This window comes from Mustela erminea, chromosome 1, assembly GCF_009829155.1.
Source record: "Mustela erminea isolate mMusErm1 chromosome 1, mMusErm1.Pri, whole genome shotgun sequence".
NCBI lineage: Eukaryota > Metazoa > Chordata > Mammalia > Carnivora > Mustelidae > Mustela > Mustela erminea.
Window position 1 is genome coordinate 30467303 of NC_045614.1, and position 23699 is coordinate 30491001.

The 23699-nt window shown below is 48.3% G+C and overlaps 1 protein-coding gene across 5 annotated transcripts in view; it reads left to right on the forward strand.

Annotated features, from left to right (window-relative positions):
* The window catches only part of PTPRG (protein tyrosine phosphatase receptor type G), a 699794-nt gene that overhangs the window by 614177 nt on the left and 61918 nt on the right, over positions 1-23699 (forward strand). For 2 of the 5 annotated variants that reach the window (XM_032359242.1, XM_032359266.1), the window contains 2 exons: positions 5036-5168; positions 17603-17689. In XM_032359242.1, coding sequence (XP_032215133.1) covers positions 5036-5168; positions 17603-17689 — 220 coding nt within the window. The remainder of the gene's footprint in view (positions 1-5035; positions 5169-17602; positions 17690-23699) is intronic. The other 3 variants (XM_032359260.1, XM_032359271.1, XM_032359252.1) reach the window with 2 other exon arrangements.

Consider the following 23699-nt stretch of genomic DNA (forward strand, 5'->3'; position numbering starts at 1 on the left):
AAATGGAGATGAGGGGAGGAAAAGCTCTGTTAACTCAAAGGTCCTGCACTTATCCTGGTGTCAGGATTTGGGCATTGGGGAGGGGAGCACACCCTCCAGGAACTAGGCAGCCAAGTTCTTTCAGGAGGCAGCTGGGTTACAAATGAGGCTCTGAATGAAAGTGAGCTGCTCCCAACAATTGGGAGTGTCTCATTTTACCCCATTGGTGGCCCTGTTGCCTGATTCCATGGGAAAGAAGAGAAGAATGAACTCTCTGGGTGCCTCCTCAGTATCAGGCCCTGTGCTCCATGCCTGCCTGGTCAAGCCAGCTTCAGGAGCATGGGCTCTGTGCTCAGAAGGCCCTTTGCTGGCCTCACACTCAGCTGTCCCCATCTTGAAACTCTTTAATAACTTACAAACAGGCCCCTTGATATCATTTTTCACCTGGCTCTGTAAATTACATGGCCATCATTTGCACAATCTTCTTCACATTGGATGATCTTGTTTACTTCTTATAAGTCCTCTGAGAGGTGAGCGTCATCATGTCTCCCTTTGAAAGAGGAGGGACCAGGGGCTCAGAGATGGGCGGTCACTCACCCAAAGTCACACAGCTAGAAGGGCCTGAGCCAGAATTTGTCATTGGGTCTGCCTGACTTTGAAGTGCACGATGTTGGTTGTACGGAATAGTGTATAGTTTGTTCCAGTGTCTGGGGGCCTTCGCATGGGGAGGACCGTTGGAGGACAAGTCCAGGAGCAGGAGAGTACATAACCAGCCCAGGCAGCATGTCACGTGTGCCTAGTAGTTTCTGGCGGTTCACCATTTTATTACACCTGCTCCTCTGAGGGCCTGTCGGGCCACAGTGGAAACAGGTGTTCCTGCTGAAGGACAGCAAGACGAGTGGTTGCGAGCTGGTCTCCGGGCCAACTGGGAGGTTCGGCCTGCACCTACAGAATGCTAATGCCCAGCTCATTGGAGCTCCTGTGTGATCGCCACTTAATGCTCTCAGATACCACAGGGCAGTCGCCCTCAGCATCTGCCTTGTGCTGCTGGGGTGTTGCGGAGGGAGAATGTGGGGGCTGGTGATGGTGATCTTCCCCTTTGAGGACTTGAACCAGCTGCCAAACGGCTACTAAGCAGCGTTCTATGTGGTTTCTGTGTACTTGTTCATTGAAGCCGCACACCCCACAGGGTGGTGGGCAATACGATCGTCTTCATTTACAGAGGAGGAAACGAAGGCACAGAGAGGTTAAGAAACTTGCCCAGAGCTGCAGAGCTCATAGGAGACAGGGCTTCACTACTGTTCTTCCATGTACACTTGGGAGTCAGCCCTCCCTTGGGGGAACCCTGGTAATGAATAGGAGAGCAGTTATAATTGCGTGTGACGTGTATGGTAAGGGAAGTATGTGGTGAGGGTGTTGACAAGGACGAGAAGAGGTGCATAGCACTGCTCCATGCCAGGCACATCTTCCCCTTGAATTTTGCCACCCCTCCTGTGGAGCGGGTTTTTTACAGAGGGAGAACTTCAGGCCCAAACTGATACAATTTATTAGTTGAAAGTCACATAGAATGGCAGAGCCTGGATTTGAACCTGTGATCTGAACTCAACTCGGCCCTCCAGAGATCACACAGCCTGAAGGCTTGGGGAGGCCTCATGGAGGAAGTAGCACCTGAGCCAGGATTGGATGATGGGGCCTTCTGGGGGCAAGGTGGAAGAGGCATTCCTGGAAGTGGGATGACAGGGACGAAGGCAGAGAGGGGGGACCCCCCCACCCCCCTGTGGCCCAGCAAGATCACTGGTTGCATGGGTGTTCTTGGAACACAATAGGGGGTGGACGAGGAGCAGCAGGCGATAATGAGGGGCAGGGGGTAGGGGATTGGGGGGAGGGTTTGCTGTCCCTGAGGGCAGCAAGGAATTCGTCAACAGAGGGACAGGAGCAGAGTTCACGTGGTTGTGTACAGATGTGATGAAAATATCAGGCTCCTGGTACCATGAAGGCAAAGCAGGACAGTGAATATGACGATGAAATCGCCTTTGGCCCCACATGGACATCCAGTAGTGCTCGTGTTTTTGCGTAGCCTCTAGGATTAAGGCCCTGGGCACATGGAGCTGCTGGCAGAACAGAATTTTCTTAGGTCTGGCACGCTGCCAGGTGCTGCTGATTGAGGGTCACTCCTCCACCTCCTTGAAAACAAAATTCGCACACGAGCTCTGTGAAATGTTAGAACAGTGACTCAGTCGTGCAGCTGGAGGCTAGCTGTGCTTTCCGGACCCCCTGCTCTGCAGACCGTGCTCTCCTCTGGCAAGTCTTTCCTGAGGCCGAAGGCTCCCCCGAGAAGCTGATGAGAACCTGCACCCTCGCTTGTGGAGGACGAGAGGGGGACAGACGTAACGGCTGGCACATGGGACCGTGGACTATGCCCTTGACGCTCACATCTAGAGCATGACTCATAAGGCCCAGAAATCCTGCAGTGGCTACTGTTTACTGGGTTAAGGATGGCAGAGAGAGTCTGGACCTGGTGTTTCCAGTGACTGTTTAGAGAGATGGGTGTGAGGGCCTCTTGCGGCCAACGGTCCTTTTCAGTGCTTGATGGGGAGTAAGACCTGGTGTTGGCATGCAGCCTCCCTCCCTTCCTATCTATGTGTTGGTAGCCCAGGCAAGAATCCTTTTCTGTCAAGGGACCGGCAGAGAAAAAAGACATCAGGAGTTCCCCCAGTATGCCAGGGCCTCCCAGGGTGGATGCTGAATCCACTGGACATGTGACCTATAATGTCAGTCCTGCCATAGTTTCCTTTAACAGGACCTTCCCGTCTTTAAGATGCTTCTGACCATCAGCCAGATAGTTACCTGGCTGGGCTGCCCCTGCTGGAGCCCAGCACAATTATTCTCGTTCCTAACTGGTTCTTCTGGCCAATCACCAGAGCTTTGCTATTCAAACATCAGGCCAAGGGAGAGATTGCACACCTGATCTTGTAAGCCTCAGCTTACAACCCTGCAGTAGCTTCCAATGCTCTTGGATGGAACTAGAACATCTCCTGAATTCAGCCTATAGGGCCCTGGCGGATGTGGCCTCTACTGCTCCATCTTGATCCCCTTCATTCTCATTCTCTCTCTCCAGAACACTCTTCTTCCCCTGCACTCAGCCTGGCAAACTCCCCTTCACCCTCCAGGTGTCCATGTCACAAGCCCCCTCCAGAACCTTTAGGACCCTTAGGCTAGGCTAGCTCTTCCCACTGTGCAGAGCCCTTGGGCTCTCCCTGGTGTCCCATTCATCTTATCCTAATTCCTTGTTCTTGGGTCTGCCTCTCCCCCTTTTGGTGACTCCCACCCTGCAGCACAGGGCTGTTCCTCCTGATGTCCCGCAGCAACCCCATCCCCTAGCACCGTGTTGGGTACAGACTGGAGACTCCGCAAATAGCTACCTAATGAGAAATCGTGGAGCAAGGGGTCAAGAGCGATGGGCTGGCACAGTTATAAAATGTGAAGTGCCGTGTTACGGTGTGTCATCAGAGCGTGCCTGCCTCTGTCTCCTTCCCTGTGAACCGGCCTCCGTCTGGCCCCATGTGACGCACAGGGCTGTGCTTGAAACAAAGGAGGTGATCAAAGGAAGCTAGAAGAAGCTGGTGAAAAGCTCTGTAACACGCTTCTTCATTACTCAGGAGCCTTGCCTCTTTATAAATCTGCTTTCGGGGCCAATTATTTCTTTCCTGGGCAGCCCACCTTTTCTGACTTGGAAACCCAGACTGATTAGCCCCGCACCGCAGCCACCCTGCAGAGGGACACTCTGGGCTGGCTGAACGCTGGCCTCATTTTTGCAGAGCAGGAGGATCCTGGCTGAGCACAAGTCAGCCTGCAGCCAGCTGTAGATTTTTCCCCGGGGCTTCTCCCCCTACTCACACTGAACTTTGCTTTCTCATCACCTGCCTCCCATGACTAGCGGTGAGCCCCCCTGCCCTTCCCAGCCCCGCACAGCAGCCATCGGAGCCTCATTTGCGCCACCTGGAGCTTTCCGGGCAGCTTCCCGACAGTATAAAGGAGAGTAGGTTCCTTCCGGAGGCTCCTGGGGACTTGGGAAGATCCTCGGGGCCTGTGAGAACCAGAGGAAAGAGCTGCTTGGGTAAGAGTCATCTGCAGACAAGAGAGAATCCCAGATCATTTCAGCCTGTGAACCTCTAGACGGGAGCAGAGCGGGCTTCCTGTCTCCTGTTGTCTATGAACTTTTAGACGCGTGGGGGTGGGGAGTAATGGGAGGGGAGGGAAAGCTGGAGACTCAGGCTGTCCAGGGGTCTGAGGGTGGGGACTGCTGGGCAGAAGCGTCTTCGGTGCCCCCTGTGGACTGTGCTGTAATTGAGTCTGTAAGTGGCTGGCTGGGACCCCAGGGGGAGAGCGGCAGCCCTACCTGGAGTCCCGTGCCGCCCGCCACCCCTGCCCTTGCCCGGAAGCCTGGGAGCCCCAGGCTTGGAGGATTGTCCCACTACAACTTTATCTTTTAGGGAGAGGTGCTTTCCCCAAACAGAAGTGGGGGCAGGTACTAGAGGAAGGGGCAAGGGGTGCAAAGCAGGCAAAGAATAGAACCATTGTGGTTACAGCCAGTTATCTTAGCAAAACCCGTCCTGCCTTTCCTCCGGCCTTGGCGCTAGGGAACCTGAGAGGCTCCCAGCCACCTCCCACCACCACTCCAGCCCCTTTCCTGAGGGAAGTGTGATGCTGCATTCAGGACAGAGCACATTTCTTCAGTGTATCCAGAAGCCGCTCTGGGTCGTAATGTTCTTGGAGTGGAGCTGGATGTCTCTCTCCTATGCAACTCTCTGCGAGAACATCTTGGCCTCCATCTGCGAGTCCTTCCCACTGGCCATTAGAGAAAAAGCCCGGCTTGGTCTGGGACTTGGTAGGAAACAGTGCCTGCTGCAGATTGCCCCTCTTGTCCTGGAACGGCCCAAACAGGCAGCCCCGTCCCCTGGAAGCCACCCCAAAGTAGAACAGAGCTCTGTGTCTTGCTCTGGCTCCCTGTTCCCCCTTGCCCCTGTCCTCTGACTGCCATGGTTTCTCTTTGCAGCAGAAAAGAACACCTCTGGAATGATAAGTCGTCCTTCTCCAGGGAGGATGGAGTGGATCATCCCTCTGATTGTGGTATCAGCCTTGACCTTCGTGTGCCTCATCCTTCTCATCGCTGTGCTAGTTTACTGGAGGTGAGTAAGCCAGGCTGTACCTACAGAGGGGATGTGGCGGGGCTAGGTTCTGCTATAAGCACGTTGCCCTGGGTGGGGCCGGCTATGGGGCGGGGAAGCCCAGGGCCTCTCATTCAGTAAGGCAAGGCAGCTGGAGTGTGTCTAGGGTCACCACCTGGGGGGTCTGCTTTTTCTGGAAGCTGCTGGTGGGCTAGAGCCACGATTGAGATCAAGGCCCTTAGGCAGAGCTGCTGTGACTGAAAGCCAAAGGATATTTTGCCTGGGAATCAGGGACCTCCACATTCAGACCCTAGCCTTGATACTTGGTGGATTCAAACCCCATTTCCACCTTAAGCTTTGGTTCCTGAACCTGGAAAATGAGTTAAGTTTCCTAGCATTTCCAGGTTCTCCAGGGCCATGTTTCACTTTGCTGTATCTGCATAATGACCCTTCTTGACTTTAAGATGTTTGTGAAAGCCATTTGCTGGAAATCAGGTGATAGGGAAACATTGAGCACATTATGTGGCATTTATTACCCACAGTATAAAAACAGCTGATTTTTAAGTCCTTCCTGAGTTATCATTGTCCTTGAACTGGTTCTCACTGTTCCCCTGGGAAGGCTGCTTGCAGCTTCTCTTTAAAAGTTCTGTGTTTTCCAGCTACATTCTCTGAGGCAGCTTAACTGAGTGAGGCAGGCTGGCCCACTTGGTTGGGCCTCACCTCTCCGACTGCTGTAGGAAACTTCTGCCCTTGAACGAGCGTCCTCTGTGACGAACAGGTGTCCTGTTTCCATCCTTTTTTTCCCCTCTTGCCATTCACTGTGTTAATTTTGAGCTCCTATTATGTGCCAGACAGTCTTACCTTCTGGAGCTTACTGGAGATAGGCAATAAGCAAAGTACATAAGATATGTGATACTTAAAGTGATAGTAAGTGTGTAATGGAGAAAACTAAATCTGGAAAGGGGAGGGGCCTTCTGGGACTTGGGTTGAGTATTCCAAGTAGTTAAGATAGCCCTAAATGGCAAGTGATATTTAAGCAAAGACCTAAAGTGAGAGGGAGTCAGATGGGCTCCACTGGAGGCAGGTAACAAGCAAAAGAAACCGCATGTTCAAAGGCCCTGAGGCAGGAGTGTCCCCAGCGCATTTCAGGAAGAGCAAAGAGAGATCAGTGTGGCTGGAGCAGGTGAGCACGGGGGAGAGCGGTAGGAGAGAGGGTCAGGAAGAGACTGGGTAGAAGGGAGTCATGTCATGTGCAGCCTTGTGGGCCATTGTGAATACACTCCTTTCACCCTGAGATAAGTAGGGTTTGCAATAGAATTGTGTTGTGATCTGACTTCGGGATTACCTAGCTGCTGTGTTGCAAAAAGCCTGAAGAGGATCAGGGGCAGCAGCAGGGCGACCAGCTGGGAGATGAAACAAGTCCAGAAGGAGGTGATGAGGGGGTAGCAGTGCAGGTGGTAGGAAACAGTTGGATTTAGACCTCTTTTGAAGGTGGGATCGACAGAATCTGCTGGCAGAAGGGCTGTGGGTCCCTGGGCCTGTTCTCCATTCAGTAGAACCAGGGGATAAGGAAGGGTTCATCCCCAGCTTCCCCAGGTGTCTGATGGCAGCTGTAGCACTATAAATACAACAGACCAGCAAGATCATGAATTTCCTGGTGTTTGGGGTTGAGCCTGGGAACACTAGACTCCCCTCCCTATTGTGCCTTCTCTAGAACAAGGTGGTTTGCAAACCGACATTGGTCTGGAGCCCACTGGTAAATGGGAAGCTGCCTGACATGGATTTAACTGAGCACATGGAAGTAAGAAAAGGTCTGCATGCTCCTCTCTTTGCTCTGTACCGTTACGTGGTTTTAATCATAGACCCTCTACACAGCAGAGCAGAGAGTATGCACAGCTGCCCCCAGGCTGGGCACTATCTATCGCTCAGCAGACCTGACATGAACAAGTTCCTGCCCTGAGCAGCTGTAGCAAAAACCTCAGGACTGTTTCTGACAGGCCCACCTCAGTCCTGTGCCCACCCAGGAACAGATCCCTGTGAACAGCGGCTATGTGGCCGAGCATCCATGGAGACCAGGCCAGGCAAAACACGCACGCTGACACTACAAGCTGCATTAGGGGCCTGTGTAATACAGTAACGAGAACTTTGAGACCCTTACATTCAAGAGGCGTTTTCCCATTAGAAAATGACAACTGCCTATACTTTCAAAAAATTCGGTTTAAACAGAAAATATTTTGAATAATACTGGTTGTATAAAATGGATGATTTCTATCCTGCATTTTACCAGTTTGGATATATCCCAAGCTTGATTTTTAGTAACCAGAAGTTTCAACATCAGTGGACTCTGCACACGAGTGTTCATAGACTCTTCCTGCCAGTCCACAAAAGGGAATATGAAGGAGAATGTTCTTATGGTTGGAAGTGAAATTGAATGAGTAGTAGGATGCAGAAGTTGGCCAAGCACGAGAACAGCCGAGAGGAGACAAGGACCTATTTTTTGTTCGACGTTTTTGTTTCTCGTTAATGCGCAAGCAGGGGGCATTGGGGAGCTCACACAGAAAACTGGTTAAGTGCATTTCCCATTGGCGACACAGGTGTGAAGCTAGGACCGTGGTGCCCTTCCCCTGCCTTCTGAAGCACAGCGAGAGTGGAGGATTGCCAGACAGAGGTGACCTAAGTAGGGCATTGAGGCTGATGAAAGCCTTCTGGGTTGTGTCCTCGGTGGCAGGTGTGCACCCGGGGTTGCAAACCAGCTCGCTGTGGTGGCCATTTCTACAACCAAGGGCTGACCCTTTGCAACTATGCTCGTTCCTGAGTGTGTTGGAGTCCTTGATGCTGCAGTTGAATGAGCTCATGAGACAGTAGCAATGAAACCTGAGCTCTCTGATTTCTTTTTCTCTACCAGTGTGCCCTTGTCCTATGGTGTTCATGCTTGCTAATGTTTCCCAGGTCCCTTTTTACATGCCAGGCATCATGCCCAGTGCTCAGATGGTACCATTTCCTGCGATTCTTCAAGGAAACCTTAGGGCAGGGACTACTATGATCCCCATTTAAGAATGAGGAGCTGAGAGCTCCTGGAGGTCCTGTAGGAAGTGGTGGAGCCTGGTTTTGACCATAGGTCCTCTTCACTCTAGAATTCATAACCTTACTGAAGCATCAGGGTGCTGGTCTCCAACCTAAATACTGTGAAAGCTGAGCATGACCGACATTCAGCAAAGACAACCGGAGGTGGGATTAGTGGGCCTTTTGTGCCACCACCTTTCTGTGAGCCTCCCCTGCCAGCTTTGACCAGGGAAGGTAAAGGAACTAAGGTTTGTGGAAGGCCCACTATGGGCTAAGCAGTGTGAGTATTCCCATCTACCGTGTTGGGATTTACAAAAATCTATTTCACAGTGCCTTAAGCACAGGGAGAAAAAATCCATTGATTCATGGAATGCAACAGTTTGGAGCATCAGGCCCACCTAGACAGATGAGATGGAATGAGGATAGAAGGGCTTGGCTTGGGTTGTATTCCTGTGTTTGTCACTCCCTTTGTCTCGAGTGTCTGCTCTCCCTGTGTTGGCTTTTCTCTGTGGCCCTCTGTTTCCACATGGTGGCCTCTGGCCCATGTCAGACCTACATCCTCCCATGCCGGTAGAAAGAGAATATCTCTTCCCTAACCATTCCGCTTAAATCCCCAGATGGTGTCTCTTAGCGGACTCAGGTCATTTTCACCCCTAGAACCTTCTGGAGCAGAGGGAATAAAGACTGGTCAGACCTGGCTCTGAGATGAACTCTGGAGCCCAGAAATGAGGTCTTTGCCATCGTAAACCACATGCACTGAGAGTACACAAGGGAGGTTTCCCCAAGGACCCTCAAAGCCCAGAAAGAGGACCGGATGCAGGTGTCAGGCAGACAGAAGCAGCCCGTGTCCGCACTGGGAGATTGGAATGAGGAGGGGAGGGATTTCCGCTGAGAAAAAAAGGATTCAGACTTGGACGGCAGAGAATGACACAGTCAAGTAGGAGGAAAGGAATAAGGTAGGCATGGGAGCTCAGCCTGGTCAGCCTCAGAGTCTCCGTGAGGACTGCGGTGCCATGAATGCATGGGCCATGGAGAGGAAAAACAGGCCACTTCCAGTCCCATCTCAGCTGTAGGATTTCTAGAGCCGGCAGACAGCAGTTGAGAAGTATCGCGTTGTCGAAGAAAGGAGAAAGTGGTTTCTAAGATTGCATGGGCACGGGATCCCGGTGCACCTTCTCTGTTCATGCCGTGTTTCTGCCATGCCTGCTGCCCATCATGCTAGGCCTGGGGATTGGGGGATGAGCTTTCTCCCAAGAGTTGGGGGAAGCAGACGAGTCCATAAAATGGAGCATAGAGAATGTTTGGAGGCTGGAATCCAGGGTGCTGTGCTGGCACAAAGATAGGACTTTATCCAGGCCTAGAGAGGTGGCGGCAGGATCAGAGAAGGCTCCCTGGAGGGCTGATGTCCACCTGGAGAGCAAGCAGCTGGAAGCTAGCAAGAGGGTGGACAGGTCTGGAGAGAAGCCGGCCAGTCGTAAGCGTGTCCCCGTGTCCAGCGTCACTGGAGCAGAGTGTGGGGACGGCAAGAGCCAGGCCCTGAAGGTTCTGGGTGCCACCTGAAGGGATACGTACCTTATCTGAAGCAGGTTGGAAAGGCATGTGGGAACCACGTGACAGGAAGGCAACAGGAGAAAGCAGCCATGCTATGTAGGGCTGAGGGGGCAGCACAGGCCCGGAGGCACCCAGGCTGGATTTGGAGCCGGCTCCGGCGTTCACTACCCATGGCCTCCAAGTAGGTGTCACTAGCAGGGGTATAGTTATTCCCAAAGGGGTGAAAATGGGTATTTAGGAGGTTCAAAACAAATAATTTTTATATATATATAGAGAGAGAGAGAGCTCAGGTATATAGTGCCCACCAGGAACCTGCTGTATATCCTGGTGTATTCCAGTGGAGGGCAGTGATGAGGAAGCAGTCTGCTTCAGGATGTGCCCATGTCGGGAGGAGCACAGGATGGTGTGTGGAGGTGTTGAATCTTCGCACGGTCCACCTGAAACGGATAGAACACTATTCTGCTAATTCACTGGAATTAAAATAAGAGCTTTGAAAAGGGCCCCGTAGGAAAGGGTCCAAGGGGGGACAGAGGACAGAGGAGCTGGGTCTTTGACAAAACGATTCTACCACCTTCAGCTTCTCCATCTGCAAAACAATTAAGAAATGTGTCCCTTGGGCTCACTGTGGGAGAGGGTGACCCCAGCACCTGGCAGGTGGCAAGTAAGCCACAGTGGCTCTGTTACCCCCGACTTCGGGGAGAAATTAGATCGTAATTTTGGGTCCTGGTGTGCCTAAAAAGTTGTTCTCTGATAGCCTCAGATTGACAGATCTCAACAAAAGCTGTCCCCTAAGTGTAACCCATGTGTAGTTGTCCACTTTCTGATAGTGGGTCCTTGTTCAAAGCATTGCTTGAAAATAGCTTTTGGAAGTTCCTTCTAGAGTTCATTCTTTTGAATACCAGTAGTGCCAAGTATTTATCCTAAAAATAGCTAAAAGTCACGTGTCTGGAGCTAAATATAGTATAAATGTAGGTGAACCAACTGAGGAGAACCACTTTGGGCCAAAAAAGGAAAGCTTAATGAGATAGGTTCCTTTGACACTCCCAATGGGCCTAGAGGCCATTCTGGAGTGACTAGGTTAGAGGCATGACTGACCCACCACCCACCCTTTCTGAAGCCCCATGGTCAGCCTACTTCACTCGGGATTGGTTGCATGAGCCTCCATAGATGTAACCTAACACCCTCGTGGTCTCACAAGGAAACTCAAAGTTTCCTTGTCACCTATGTGTAGTCTCATGTAACTGCACAGCCCTCTTCCACCTGTAGCCTCTCTTCCTGGGACATGTGTTTCCCAAATGGCTGCCACAAGGTAGAAAAATCAAGGAGGCACCTTGTTTTCAACCGCATGACCCAGAACTGGAATCCCACAGTTCCATTTGTTCACCATGGGCCAGAGAGGGTCACCCAGCCCCAAGGACACAGGCTAAGGTGGAGAGCACATGGATGTTGCTTGAGTGGCCGGAAGTATCCTTCATAATTCAGACCCACTAGCATCATTTAGCAAAGAGTAAGTTTCCTTGAAGGAACAACTTTGGAGGTCAGTCATTAGGTGAGTCTCATTACTCCACCTTTGGCCCAAACTAGAAAATATGGTAGGGACCTGTTTCCTGTACCGCCTCCCCAACTAGAAGATTCATAGAGGCCCCCTGGGGACTATTTGAGCAGTGTCTTTACAGGTAGCAACATGGGTCTGGGGAAGAACCTAATTTCTGAGCAATCGTTAGCTCAGATGTCACAGGTAGGGTGTCACAGTTCTTAAGTGCTCCTTACAAGGATCTGCATTGAATTTCGGTAGGGACCAAAATCCCTAAACATGCAGAAGTGGCTGTGAGGCTAGCAAGAAATGCATGCAAAATGTTTTGGAGCAAAGGCTGGGGTTGTAGGGCAGCTGATAAAGATAAAATCAATAGTCACGGTTTGTGTCCTTTTGCAAATGGTGCCGGGAGTGTGCCTTTTAAATATTGTAATCCATAACCATGCAATGGTTCAGAGCTGTAAGAGTGTATAGGAATGAGGAAGAAGCCCTAAATCGAGTAGTTTTTGAAGTCTGCCATCTCGGCCTTACTACTCAGGATGAAAACAAAAGGCACCTTTTGAGTTTCTAACAGTCAGAAACTCATTCCAAGAGCTCCAGATCCCCTGTCTTACCAAGACAAGCTGTTTACATGGCACCAGTGTGCTGACATTCCTGAAAAGACAGGGAGACGCACAGCTGCTGCCACTCAGGAAGGAGAGGAACGTTTTTGGAAGGTTTCTTTCTGATTTGCATAACTTGAGGTAGAGGCTGGGCGAAGAGCTGTGTGCAGACGGCCCAGACACTGTGCCTGGGGTACAGCTTGTTCATTACCCTGCTTTGTAGCATCGCTTAGCTACCGTGGGCAAGCCCTTAGTGTCCACGGAGAACTGGGAATATGGACAAGTCATTTAGAATTTTGTTTTTCCTGAAGGTAGCTTTTTTCTCTTTAAGCAGAATTGCACACCTAAAATGAGTTCTTATCTCTTAAGGCCTTATAGCCAAGAATCTTTTCTCGAATTTTCACCATATTGTGTGTGTGCTTAGCGGATGACGTTGCCACCTGATCAGCATTCAAATCCTAGGAATTCCTGCATTTTGCAGCTCAGAATACCAAGAACTGGTGAAATCAGGTGACATGCCCAAGTCAGTGTTAATTTTTGGTGGATCCTGGATTTCAGCCCAGCCACTTTCTTAATCATGAGCTTATTTTGCCTAAATGAGGAGTAGCATGTCCAAAAGCATTTTCTTCTTTCCACAGCCTGTTTTGATAGCACGTTTGTTTAAAAAAAAAAAAAAAAAATCTGTGGTTTACATTTGCCAAGTCATGTGGAAGAAAACTTTACAGGACCAACTATAATTTCAGGGGTTTGAAAAACAGAGTAAGTTGGGATATTGAATCAGATAACCTGTGTGTTTTTTCTTATACCAGCTGATCAGTGCTATATTACTTTGATGTCAAGTTTGGGCATCTCATTGACCATAATTCTAACTTGAAAAACTTTCCAGAAATGTAGAGCAGCTTTATTTATTTATTAAGATTTTTAATTTATCTGACAGAAAGCAATAAGCAGGGGGAGCAGCAGAGGGAGAGGGAGAAGCAGACTCCCCGCTGAGCAGGAAGCCCAATGCAGGACTCAACCCCAGGACCCTGGCTTTGTGACCTGAACCGAAAGCAGACGCTTAACCAACTAAGCCACCCAAACATCCCCATAGGGCAGCTTTAATTCTCTGATTGAAATAGGACTTAGTTAACCATATGGACTCTGGAGCCGAAAACTGGAAACTCTTAAGTGGTTATTGTAGCATCCAACCCAGGTTTGTTAGTGGGTATTAGGAAGGTTTCATGATCTGATCTGAGAAATGTTTGTCCCCCTTCAGCACATGACTGAGCCATCTGTAAATTCTGTGGTAGATCAGTCAACACCAGTTTCACCTCACAGGCAGAGGGGAAAAGGTCTCTTTTACTCCCACCTTTACACTGGGAGAAATTTTGCCATGTGCTGATGCCTCCTCATTGAGAATGCCATTCACGAAAACAAGTGAGTTTTGTTTATGTTGCAATTTTTTTTTTTTTTCTTCCCTGGATGTTCAGTGGGAGACAGCATACTAAATCAGAGGGGATGCAGACCCCAAATTGTGGCGGGGGGTGGTCATGCTGGTATAATGGAGGCTCCAGAAAACAGATGCATGTGAATGTTGAGTGGAGGCAGGTGGTGACACCCCTCTCCTGATCACGGAGAGACAGCACACGTGCCCCTGTGGAGCAGGGATCCCTCCTGGACGGAGCGGCCTTGAGCCCAGGTCCAGGCTCTCCACACATCTGCTCTAGCAGCCAGCACTTCCAGCTTTACCCCAATGACTGCACTCGGTCTAAGCATTTGTCCCCCTCCAACCCAGGGAAGTCACAAAGGAGACAGATGCCATTAAGAGTGCTGTCTCCCGGGACGCCTGGGTGGCTCAGTTGGTTAAGCGGCTGCCTTCGGCTCAGGTCATGATCCCGGCGTCCTGGGATCGAGTCCCACATCGGGCTCCTTGCTTGGCGGGGAGCCTGCTTCTCCCTCTGCCTCTGCCTGCCACTCTGTCTGCCTGTACTTGCTCTCGCTTCTCTATGACAAATGAATAAATAAAATCTTTAAAAAAAAAAAAAAAGAGTGCTGTCTCCCATGCATGTGACCGTGACCATAAATACCTATCACGGTAACCAGTAATTGTGGAATCGGTACAAAGTAAACGTTCTATTTCATCCTCCTAGCAGACCTGGGTGGGTGCTAAGGGGTCTGGACTGCATCGTCTTCTTCCCAAAGGTGGAAACTGAGTCCAGAAGGGGAATGACTTGCCCAGGATCACAGAGCTGGTGTGTTTTAGAAGTATTTAAATCTAGGGTTTTGTTTTGTTGACGTGAGACCCTTTATGGCTGGCCCACTTATTCCTTCCTTAGTTGCTTGTTCATTCAGAGATGTTTTTAAAGCATGTGGTTTGTGCCAGGCACGGGCGATTCAGCAAGAAGACCAAGTTCCTGTCTTCAGGCAGCTTGTAGGCTAATGGGGGCGATGAGCAGGTAAAGGAAGGTAATCTGAAATGCAGGTCCAAGGCCTCTTTTATTTAGCTGATCCATGGTTTTCAAAAATCTGAATTGTTTAGAAAATTGGACGATGTTACTTAAAACTTCAGCTGTCTGGGTTCTCCTGATTAATTGGGTGAGGTGGCAATGTTGTCACCTTCTCCTGTGGCATTAGTGGGCTGGATAGAGCTAACCATGGGGATCTCTTTTGGGGGAGAAGGGCACCCGCTGGCCAGCCTGTCAGTCTCTGTCCTCCCCTGTCCCCTGCGTTTGGGTTTCCCTGAGTTGCAGTTGTGACTTAGGGAGAATGGGATGGGCTCTGACCACTGCGAGGGCAGGGTGGGAATGAGACCAAGCCAGGGAAGGCTCCTTGGAGGAGAGGATGTTGAGCTGTGATTTTCAACAGAACAGAGAGCAGCCACAAGTGCTCTGGCAGAGCTCTGTGTCAGAGCTGACAGCGAGGCACTTGGTCCTTGCAAGATCCGTATTGCCAGAGGGGAGATGTGGTCACATGGCCCCTTGTCCATGCAAAATAAAGTCTGCTTTTTTTTTTTTTTTTTTTAAGATTTATTTATTTGACAGAGAGATCACAAGTAGGGAGAGAGGGAAGCAGACTCCCTGCTGAGTGGAGAGCCCAATGTGGGGCTCAATCCCAGGACCCTGAGATCATGACCTGAGCTGAAGGCAGAGGCTTTAACCCACTGAACCACCCAGGCGCCCCATAAAGTCTCCTTTTGTGCGTAGAATCAGATGCTTTGCTAGGGGATTCAGCCTGTGCAAAGGCACTGGGTTAGTCCACTGTGCTCTTAGGTGGCTTGTGTGTGGAAGGGAATGGGAACGAAGAGTAGGTTTATATGTTTTAACCAAGTCTAGAGAAATCCAGGTTTCCAGCTCACACTTTGTGGCGGCTTTGTGCAATCACCTTTATCTCTTCTGCAAACAGACTGCTCAAGGTACCCCTGGTATTCCAGGCATCACTTTTTCTTTAAAAACTGGTGACTGCGCATGTCCCTCACCCCCTCCTGGAACCTGTATCTGTGGCCAGAGTTCAGGAATTTTTTTTTAATCAGGAATAATTTTTTATGATTCAACCCATCAAATCCTGACAATGTGTCAAGCCAGTGGGGAGAGCTAAAGCGCTTTGCATGATCGCAAAGCATGGCTTGCCTTGGAGGGCTCGGGTTGATGACATGGCGATGCTAAGCTGTCTTTGCTCTGAGATGCTAAAAGGCATGGGGGTGGGGAGCCATCTGAGGTCCCCAGCTGTTCCTTGAGGTGGGCACTGCTTTTCCTTTGCCCCTGCAGCTGCGTGCCGGGGATCTGGGTCACGTGTCAGCTAATGCTGCCGATCCCAGGCAACTTTCTGCTCGATAACTGTTTCCCAAATGGCTACTCGGGGGCCTTTCAGAATTCACAAGAACTGTCAGTTGTTATAGTAACCGGCCCCCTGCTGTCGAGTTGGCCCTGAGATGCCAGTCGAAGCTCTTGGAACAGACTAACACGTAGTCATTAGACAAAAGCAGGGAGAGATTCACTGCTGAAGGTTGCCATTTAAACATACTCCATGACACTGAAAAGAAGGGATTGGTTCTGTTAAGGAGGAAATGGATGGATACGTTTTTTAAAAGCAAACTGACTTTTCAGGAAAGGGAAGCTCCTGTGTTGAGTCTCTTGCTACATAACCAATACCTGTCTTCGGGTTTCTCACAACGAAGTGTCCTCTCTCACAGGACCGTTTGTGTCTGGCCTGTGGGCTTGCTCGGGTGGCCCCCGCAATTATTCCAGATATTAGTTATTGGTTTTGTGGCATTTGCTTCTCAGCGACGTGTTGTCAGTTTACGGGTGGTAGTTTTAAGCGCCTGTGATTGTGTGTGAGGAAAAGCTGCGGAGATAGCCGGCTCAGCTCCAAAATTCCCGAAAGAGTGAATCTGGCAGAATTCAGAGTAAGGCTAAGGGTTGAGAAGAAGTCTAAATATTTTAGGAAGCTGCAAATTTCAAGTTTCTATGAAGATTTGCAAAAACACTCCAACACGCTCGTGATTTCTTCAGATTAACGTTCATCGCTGCACCAAGTACGTTCGTGATGTTTGGAGGACAGTTGTAGTTCCGGAATGTTCTCAACAGAGGGAGACAGGGAGTTCTGAATTACTGCGGGCTCCCTGCCCCCCACCCTGACCCACACAGGCTTTTTACATCCTATTCCCAGCTTTCAGCTTCTCCAAATTTTGGTTCCTGTGCCAAGCACTTTTACCCAATATAGAGGCTAATGATTATCAAAATAAATGAAAGGTAGTATTAAAAGATAAGAGAAATCTAACCTTGAGAATTCAAGGATGTTCATCCCAGAGTAAAAAGTACCAGGTGAATCAAAAGCTCTCCAGTGTTCTTGGGAATCACACCTGAATTCAGAGTTGTGAGTCGGGCTCAACAGAACTTCCAATGAAAGAGAACTTTGTAGCAAGTCTGCCTTTGCTGTTCTATCAACAGAGTTTGGAAAGAATAGGAATCATTCCAGTGTGAAACCCTATAGTCTAGGTTATTAGGGAAGTAAATGTAATTGAGCAAACATCTTCCAGTGTTACTATGGAACAAAAAATTTATCTTGCAAGAGCTAAAAACAAGACTCAGATGCTGTCGTTATTAAGTTTTACAGGGAAACAGAACGTCAGACCAGGTACATAGATGTAACTCGATGACGGCTTCCCTCCAATTCCCCGTCTGGTTTGTGAATCTGGAAAGTGTCCTGAGAGGAGAGGCATGCCTGGGGAGAAGACAAGACCCGGATTGGTCTAAAGACACCACATTCACGTACATTTGCCACAGACAGAGGGGAGGTTCAGATGATCCCCAAGACATTCTTGCTGAGTTCTATTGACTTTAATGGTGTTTTAAATGATGGCATTTGCCAAAGGATCTTTCCAAAGGTGGAAGGTTAAAAGTATGAATGGGAAAATCCAGTCATGATTGGATTTGCGATAGCATTACCTACCATCAACACCGGGAGTCCTACAGGTTTCCAACCTGTAACCACCACTTTTAAGAGCAAAGTTCCCATTTTCCTATTCCTTAAGGAACCGCAAAAAAATCTTGATAAACCCAGTCCCCTTTATGTGTAAGCTTTCTCTTTTGAAAATGCCCCAGATTCGGACCGATGGTGGGTATGTTTGTGTTAGGTGGGAGGGAGGGCATTCATGTGGAACTCTTGGTGGTCGATTGAAAGTACTGTCTTCTATACCTGTTCTCTTTTGTTTTTTGTCTGTTTAGAGGGTGTAACAAAGTAAAGTCCAAGGGCTTTCCCAGACGTTTCCGTGAAGTGCCTTCTTCTGGGGAGAGAGGAGAGAAGGGGAGCAGGTGAGGGGCGGTCAAGCTTAAGCGGGGGATGCCTCTTTGGCTGGGACTGGCTTGCTGGATTTTTGTTTTGTTGCTCTGGGGATGAAAGTCCCCAGAGAACTGCAACTTACCTGTCTTACTCCAACTCCCAAAAGTAAGAATTACAAATACCAACATGGCTTGCGGGTAGCTGGTAGCAATGAAAGTATGTCCCGCGTGTGCTTGCTGTGCTTTATTTGGCGGTTTCGGGGTGGGGGGTGTTTATTTCTAGAAGGGGACATACTGGAATGTTCTATGTTGGTGTGTCTGTATGTCAGTTGCATCCATTATCTTTCCAAAATTTCAGATGTTTGCATGTTTCAGAGCTGTAAAAAAAATGCATGCATTTAGCCTTACAAGTGAAAAATGTCTTTTAGAAATCTAAATGTATACATAAGCTAAGGAAGAAGAGTAGGAAAGGAAGAGAGAAGTGAGCTAATGGAGATAAAGGACGTGTTTTTCCGTAAGAGTGAAATTTTTTAAAAATAAAAGCACACACGTTCTAGGTGGCTCGAATACTGGGGAAAATTGTTGTCCTGGAATGATTTATAGCAAACCTTTAGAAATCCTGATCATGTGATCTTAATCACCCCACATGGGCCTCTTGATAATATTTTTATAAGGCTTATCTATACAAACTCTACTTAATATGGTAATTAATATTTTAATATTGCCAATTACAATAATTCCCTAATACTGTGTTGTGAGTAGTTTTCTTATTACTTTCAGTGAACAAATTTATAGTATTTACCTCAGAGTTTTTACATGGAATGATTCATCTGCCTTGGTTGAGGATAAGTCAGATCATTGAGATAAAATTTTAGATACCCATCGACTCTAATCAGGTATACTTAGGAGATCTGAGAAGGTAGAGTACAAGAACTATGGAAGATGAATGAGAAATTCTATGATCTAGTCTCTTTGAAGCTACATGGTATGGTTTTGACCTTATAGGGAAAAGAGGTAACTGTAGACACTGGTAATATAATTATTCTTTCTAAGATCTTTCTACTTTTTATTTCAGTGTTCTAATCTGTTTCCAAAACTCCAGTGGTAAAAAGTGAAACAGGAAACCCCTCTGCATAGCTTTAGCTCAATCCCAAGTTCTTGTCTTAGAAAGTACCTTCAACATCATGTAAATGCCTAGTATTCATGCCCAGTCTGTCATAATGTGTTTCTGACTGTAACACAGTACAGAGTGGCTCAGCTCGCAGGCCCCACAGAGATAACGCCCATCTAATTCTAGATTCTCTTCAGACACGATGCCACAGCTAGGTGGCCTGTGGTTAACTCTGATTTATGTTCCTAGCCCCAGATGCGGGAATGGCTTATTACAGATGTATTTTAGTTTCTAGGAAGGTGTATTTTGTCCCACACTGCCCACTCTCTCTGGTTTCTTCTCCACTTCTGAGTGCCAGAAGCTTGGGGAGAGCACGATGACTTTCATTTAGACCTAGAAGTTAAGTACTGTCCTGGAAAGCTCTAAGTGTTTGTACAATCCACTGATTATGAATCCCATGTTTTACTTTACCTTGTTGATCATGTAGTAGCAAAGACAGACAGACCTTGGCTCAGCGAGAGACAGGTTCTCACCGTGGCTCTACCTCTTCCCAGCTGTGGGACCTTAAGCAACTGAACAAAGCCCTCTGAGCCTTGTTGTCATCATCTAAGGGTAGGTGCAGTGATAGTTCCTTTTCATGGGGTTGTTGCGGAGAAGAAATGATGGAGTACATGTGAAGTGCTTAGTGCCTGTAATATATTTCCCCACCCAGAGGATGGGACGACAGAGACTCTGAGAAGTTACTTGTCTGGGCTCCGTAGCTGTGGTGGCTGAGGTGGGACAGCCCCGTGGTAGTCTGAGTCCTGAGCGGCGCCTCCTCACTGCTGGATGGGCTTTTCTAATCAATCCATAATGAAGAGTGGGCCAGGGAGAGATCCTGTCCTCCAGGGGCTCAGATCACCCCCATTCCTTAGGCGGTTGCCCTGCCATTGTCCGTTCCTCCGGAGCCTACAGTTCCTTGTTCCTCTTGACGGCTGTGTGTGCTGAAGACCACCAGCTCACTCTCCCCTCTCCTCCCTCCTTCTTTATCCCAGGAGCCTTAGCAGCAGCCTCCTGACCCAGTTCTATCCTCTGCTGCTCTATAAAAAGCCTCCCAGAGAACAAGGGCCCCGCCCTCCTCTACCAGGCTGCAGGTGCTTCCGGGAAACAGGGCCGTCAGCCTCTCATCTCCTGCCATGGCCTCTTTTTATCCACTCTCATTTCCTGTCCTGGTCTGCATCCTGTCCAAAATGTGGCAGGAATCAGGAGAAGAGCCCCAAAAGCTGCCTGAATAGCAACCCTCCAGACACTTAACAGTAGCTGTTGCGAAGTCTATGCACATAAATCGCAGGGTAATAGCCATATGCCCGTTTGGTCTGACCTCACTTGCCTTGAATGATCCCCACCCACAGTGGACAGAGCCCGTGAAGGCCAGACACTGGCTGCAAGAAGTGATAGCCGATTATCTTCCGCCAGAACGGAGAAGGAAAAAAATAAATAAAAATCAGACCCAGGGACGCCTGGGTGGCTCAGTGGGTTAAGCTTCTGCCTTCAGCTCAGGTCATGATCTCAGGGTCCTGGGATCGAGCCCTGCATCGGGCTTTCTGCTCAGCAGGGAGCCTGCTTCCCCCCCCCCGCCCCCCGCCTGCCTCTCTGCCTACTTGTGATCTCTGTCTGTCAAATAAATAAATAAAATCTTTAAAAAATATATCATGGGGTGTCTGGGTGGCTCAGTGGGTTGAAGCCTCTGCCTTCAGCTCAGGTCATGATCCCAGAGTCCTGGGATCGAACCCCGCATTGGGCTCTCTGCTCAGCAGGGAGCCTGCTTCCCCCCCCCCGCCCCCCGCCTGCCTCTCTGCCTACTTGTGATCTCTGTCTGTCAAATAAATAAATAAAATCTTTAAAAAATATATCATGGGGTGTCTGGGTGGCTCAGTGGGTTGAAGCCTCTGCCTTCAGCTCAGGTCATGATCCCAGAGTCCTGGGATCGAACCCCGCACTGGGCTCTCTGCTCAGAGGGAGCCTGCTTCCTTCTCTCTTTCTGCCTGCTTCTCTGCCTATTTGTGATCTCTGTCAAATAAATAAAAAAAATCTTTAAAAAAAAAAAAAATCAGACCCAAGTATTTAATTTTTCAATAACACAGTGATTGACTTAAATTATGCATAGGTCATACTTGATGCACTTGAAAATGAAAGAGCTTAATATTCTATATACCCCCCCATCTCCGTCTGGTCACCCACCCAACTGACTCCTGCAAATAGGTAACCTCGACTGCTGGTTTCTCATCCTTTTTCCGGACATTGGGGGCAGGCTGTGTGAGCAAATAGGAACCTCTATCCCCAGACCTTTCACATGGTAGAACGCTGGTACACCTTGCTTGTTTGACTTAATGCACTTTTCTCTAGGTGTCTGTGGTTTTCTCGTTCTTTTTCATGGAAGCACACTATTCCTTTCTATAGTTGTCCTGATTTATTTCAGCAATCCCGTATGGCTGTCATTTGGGTTGTTCCCAGTCTTTTGTTATTACAAGCAGTCAAGGTGAATAACTTGATGTCCTTGTGCAAGTGGAGGGTCTGTGTGTAGGATAGAGTCAGGAAATGGGCTGTGTCAGGAGCGATAGTCATTTGTAATTTAGATGGATGGCCCCAAATTGCCCTCCTTGGTGCCACACGCAGGGCAGCTTCTCTCAGCAACACACAGGAGTCCCTGTTTCCCTACACCTTACCCAGCACCGTGTGTTGTCAAATGGGGGGTGATTTTTTCCAACCTCATGGGTGAGGGGGAAATGGTGCGTTAGTATAGTTGGACTGTTTTTTTCTCTTCTCATGAGTGAGGCAGAGTACCTTCCGTGTTAGTGTCCTTTGTGTTTCTTTTGCCCTAAACTGTAGGTCTTTTGCTCATTTTTCCATTGCGTTGTTGGTCTTTTTCTAATCGAGAGAGATGACTGTCAGCAATCAGGGTTGCAGATATTTTTTTTCCTCATCTGTGGTTTGTCTCTGAACTATATTCATGCTGTTTCCTTGACACCATATACTCAAATTTCCCCATAAACTTCTTTGTTGGTTTCCAGATTTTGTGTCTGCATTAGAAAGTCTTCCTCCATTCTGAGATGACTTATTTTAGTACTCTTATGGCTTCAAAGTTTAATGTTGAATTCTTAAATCATTTGGAATTTGACCTGGTTGATAGTGTGATGTCTGGATCAACTTTTCTCTTTCCCAGATGGTCCCAAGTATTTAGAAAGTACTAAATAGGACTGTTCAGTGAAAAGACATGTCATATCTCGCTAAATCCTTAAAATAACACTCTTCCTGGTGAAGTATGACTGACTTAACATGTTCATGAGATAGTCGCCAATAAGTGTTTACCGGAACACTGTATGTTACAGATGCTGAATCATGTGCAGGGAATAAAATGTGAGTTTTCATTTCTCACCTCCTGCCCAAAAGGAGTCAGACCATCCTGTCCCCATTAAGCGCCTCCATCCATGCTGGATTGTGTCCCTGCCTTCAAACAGTGGCAAGGGGAGGCGGAGAGTCCCTTAAGCCTCAGTCCAAAAATTGAGAACATTCTGGGACAGCTACCTCAAAGCTCCCGACTTGAAGCCTTCTTCTGGGTAAGAGCTCAGAGGACTGGGCAGTGCTGTTAGAGCTCCCTTGCTGAAAGCCAGTCACGACATAAAAACTGCTCTGTTCATGTTCTCGGTCTGGTCAAAATGTGGTTTATGAAATGACCTCTGCTGTCTTATCTCCTGGAAAGCATTAGCACAATTTCAGTCATTCCTAGGACTCTCTGAGGATTGCTTGGCAAACTTAATATTGAGCATGAAAGTGTATTGTGCTGAGACCACTTAGGTGCATATAATTTAATTTCCTCCCACATTCCTCAGTCAGTAATTGCAAGCACTTTGTATCCTCCAGTGAAATTCTTGCTGCAGAAATCAGATTTTTGTCACTTGCAGCTATAATAAGAGTTGAATGGGCCACCTCTCCTGACCATGTGAGGTCTAAAATATTTTGAAACCTCTTCTCGTGTGATACACATATCCTCTCTCACACCTCATCCGTCTTCATAGTTTTTGGTTCACTTTTCCTCTTTCCTTCTTCCCTTCATCTCCTCCTCACATCTGACAGGCTGTACTTACCTAAGGTATGACAACCATATGTCCCAGGATTTCCAGAATTGCCCCGATGTGAAGTATGTCATTTGATGATTCCCAAAAGTATTTGTCAGATCACATGTGCCTTTTACGTTTTGGAGACTATGAAAATGAGCAGTGCAATTCCGAATTCTTCTTTGTAGAAGATTCCGTCCTGAGAAGATAATACAGGGATAAACGGAGTTATACAAACAGAATCCTTTCACATACAGTAAAGGGAACTGAACGGCAAGTGAGTGGTGGCAGCCGGGAAAAAAATGTCAGCTCTGAACTTAAAGTGGGCTCTTTTCCAAGCGGGACCCGGGAGTTACTGCAAGCAGACTCTTCCCTTTGAGGAAAAGCCCAGCAACGCCCACAGGCTTTTCCTTCTATTGTTGTCTTTGTCACTTCAATTTCCAGAAACATTTTGCCCTAATAAATCAATCCCCATCTTTTTAACACAGCCCGCAATCATCTTCCTTGAAGGCATGTGAATGTTCTCAACTTTCTATTTATAAGTGGCTCTTATTCATACATGGTTTACTATAACAGATCCATTCACAAAAGTAAATATTAATGTGCTTTCTGTAGTCAACATCATGAAAATAAATGGGATTATTAGCAGGCATGGCACTGTAAATTTAAATGAGGGCAGTATATAAATCAGTTAAGATTGCTTAATTAATATGCAGCTGCAGCTCAGCCAACTGCCTGTTCTAGTCTGCCATTAGCATTTTGAGCTGCACGCTGCATGACAGAGTCCTTGTCACCCTGATATGATGATAAAGCCGTGGAGCTTAATTGGAAGACCGTG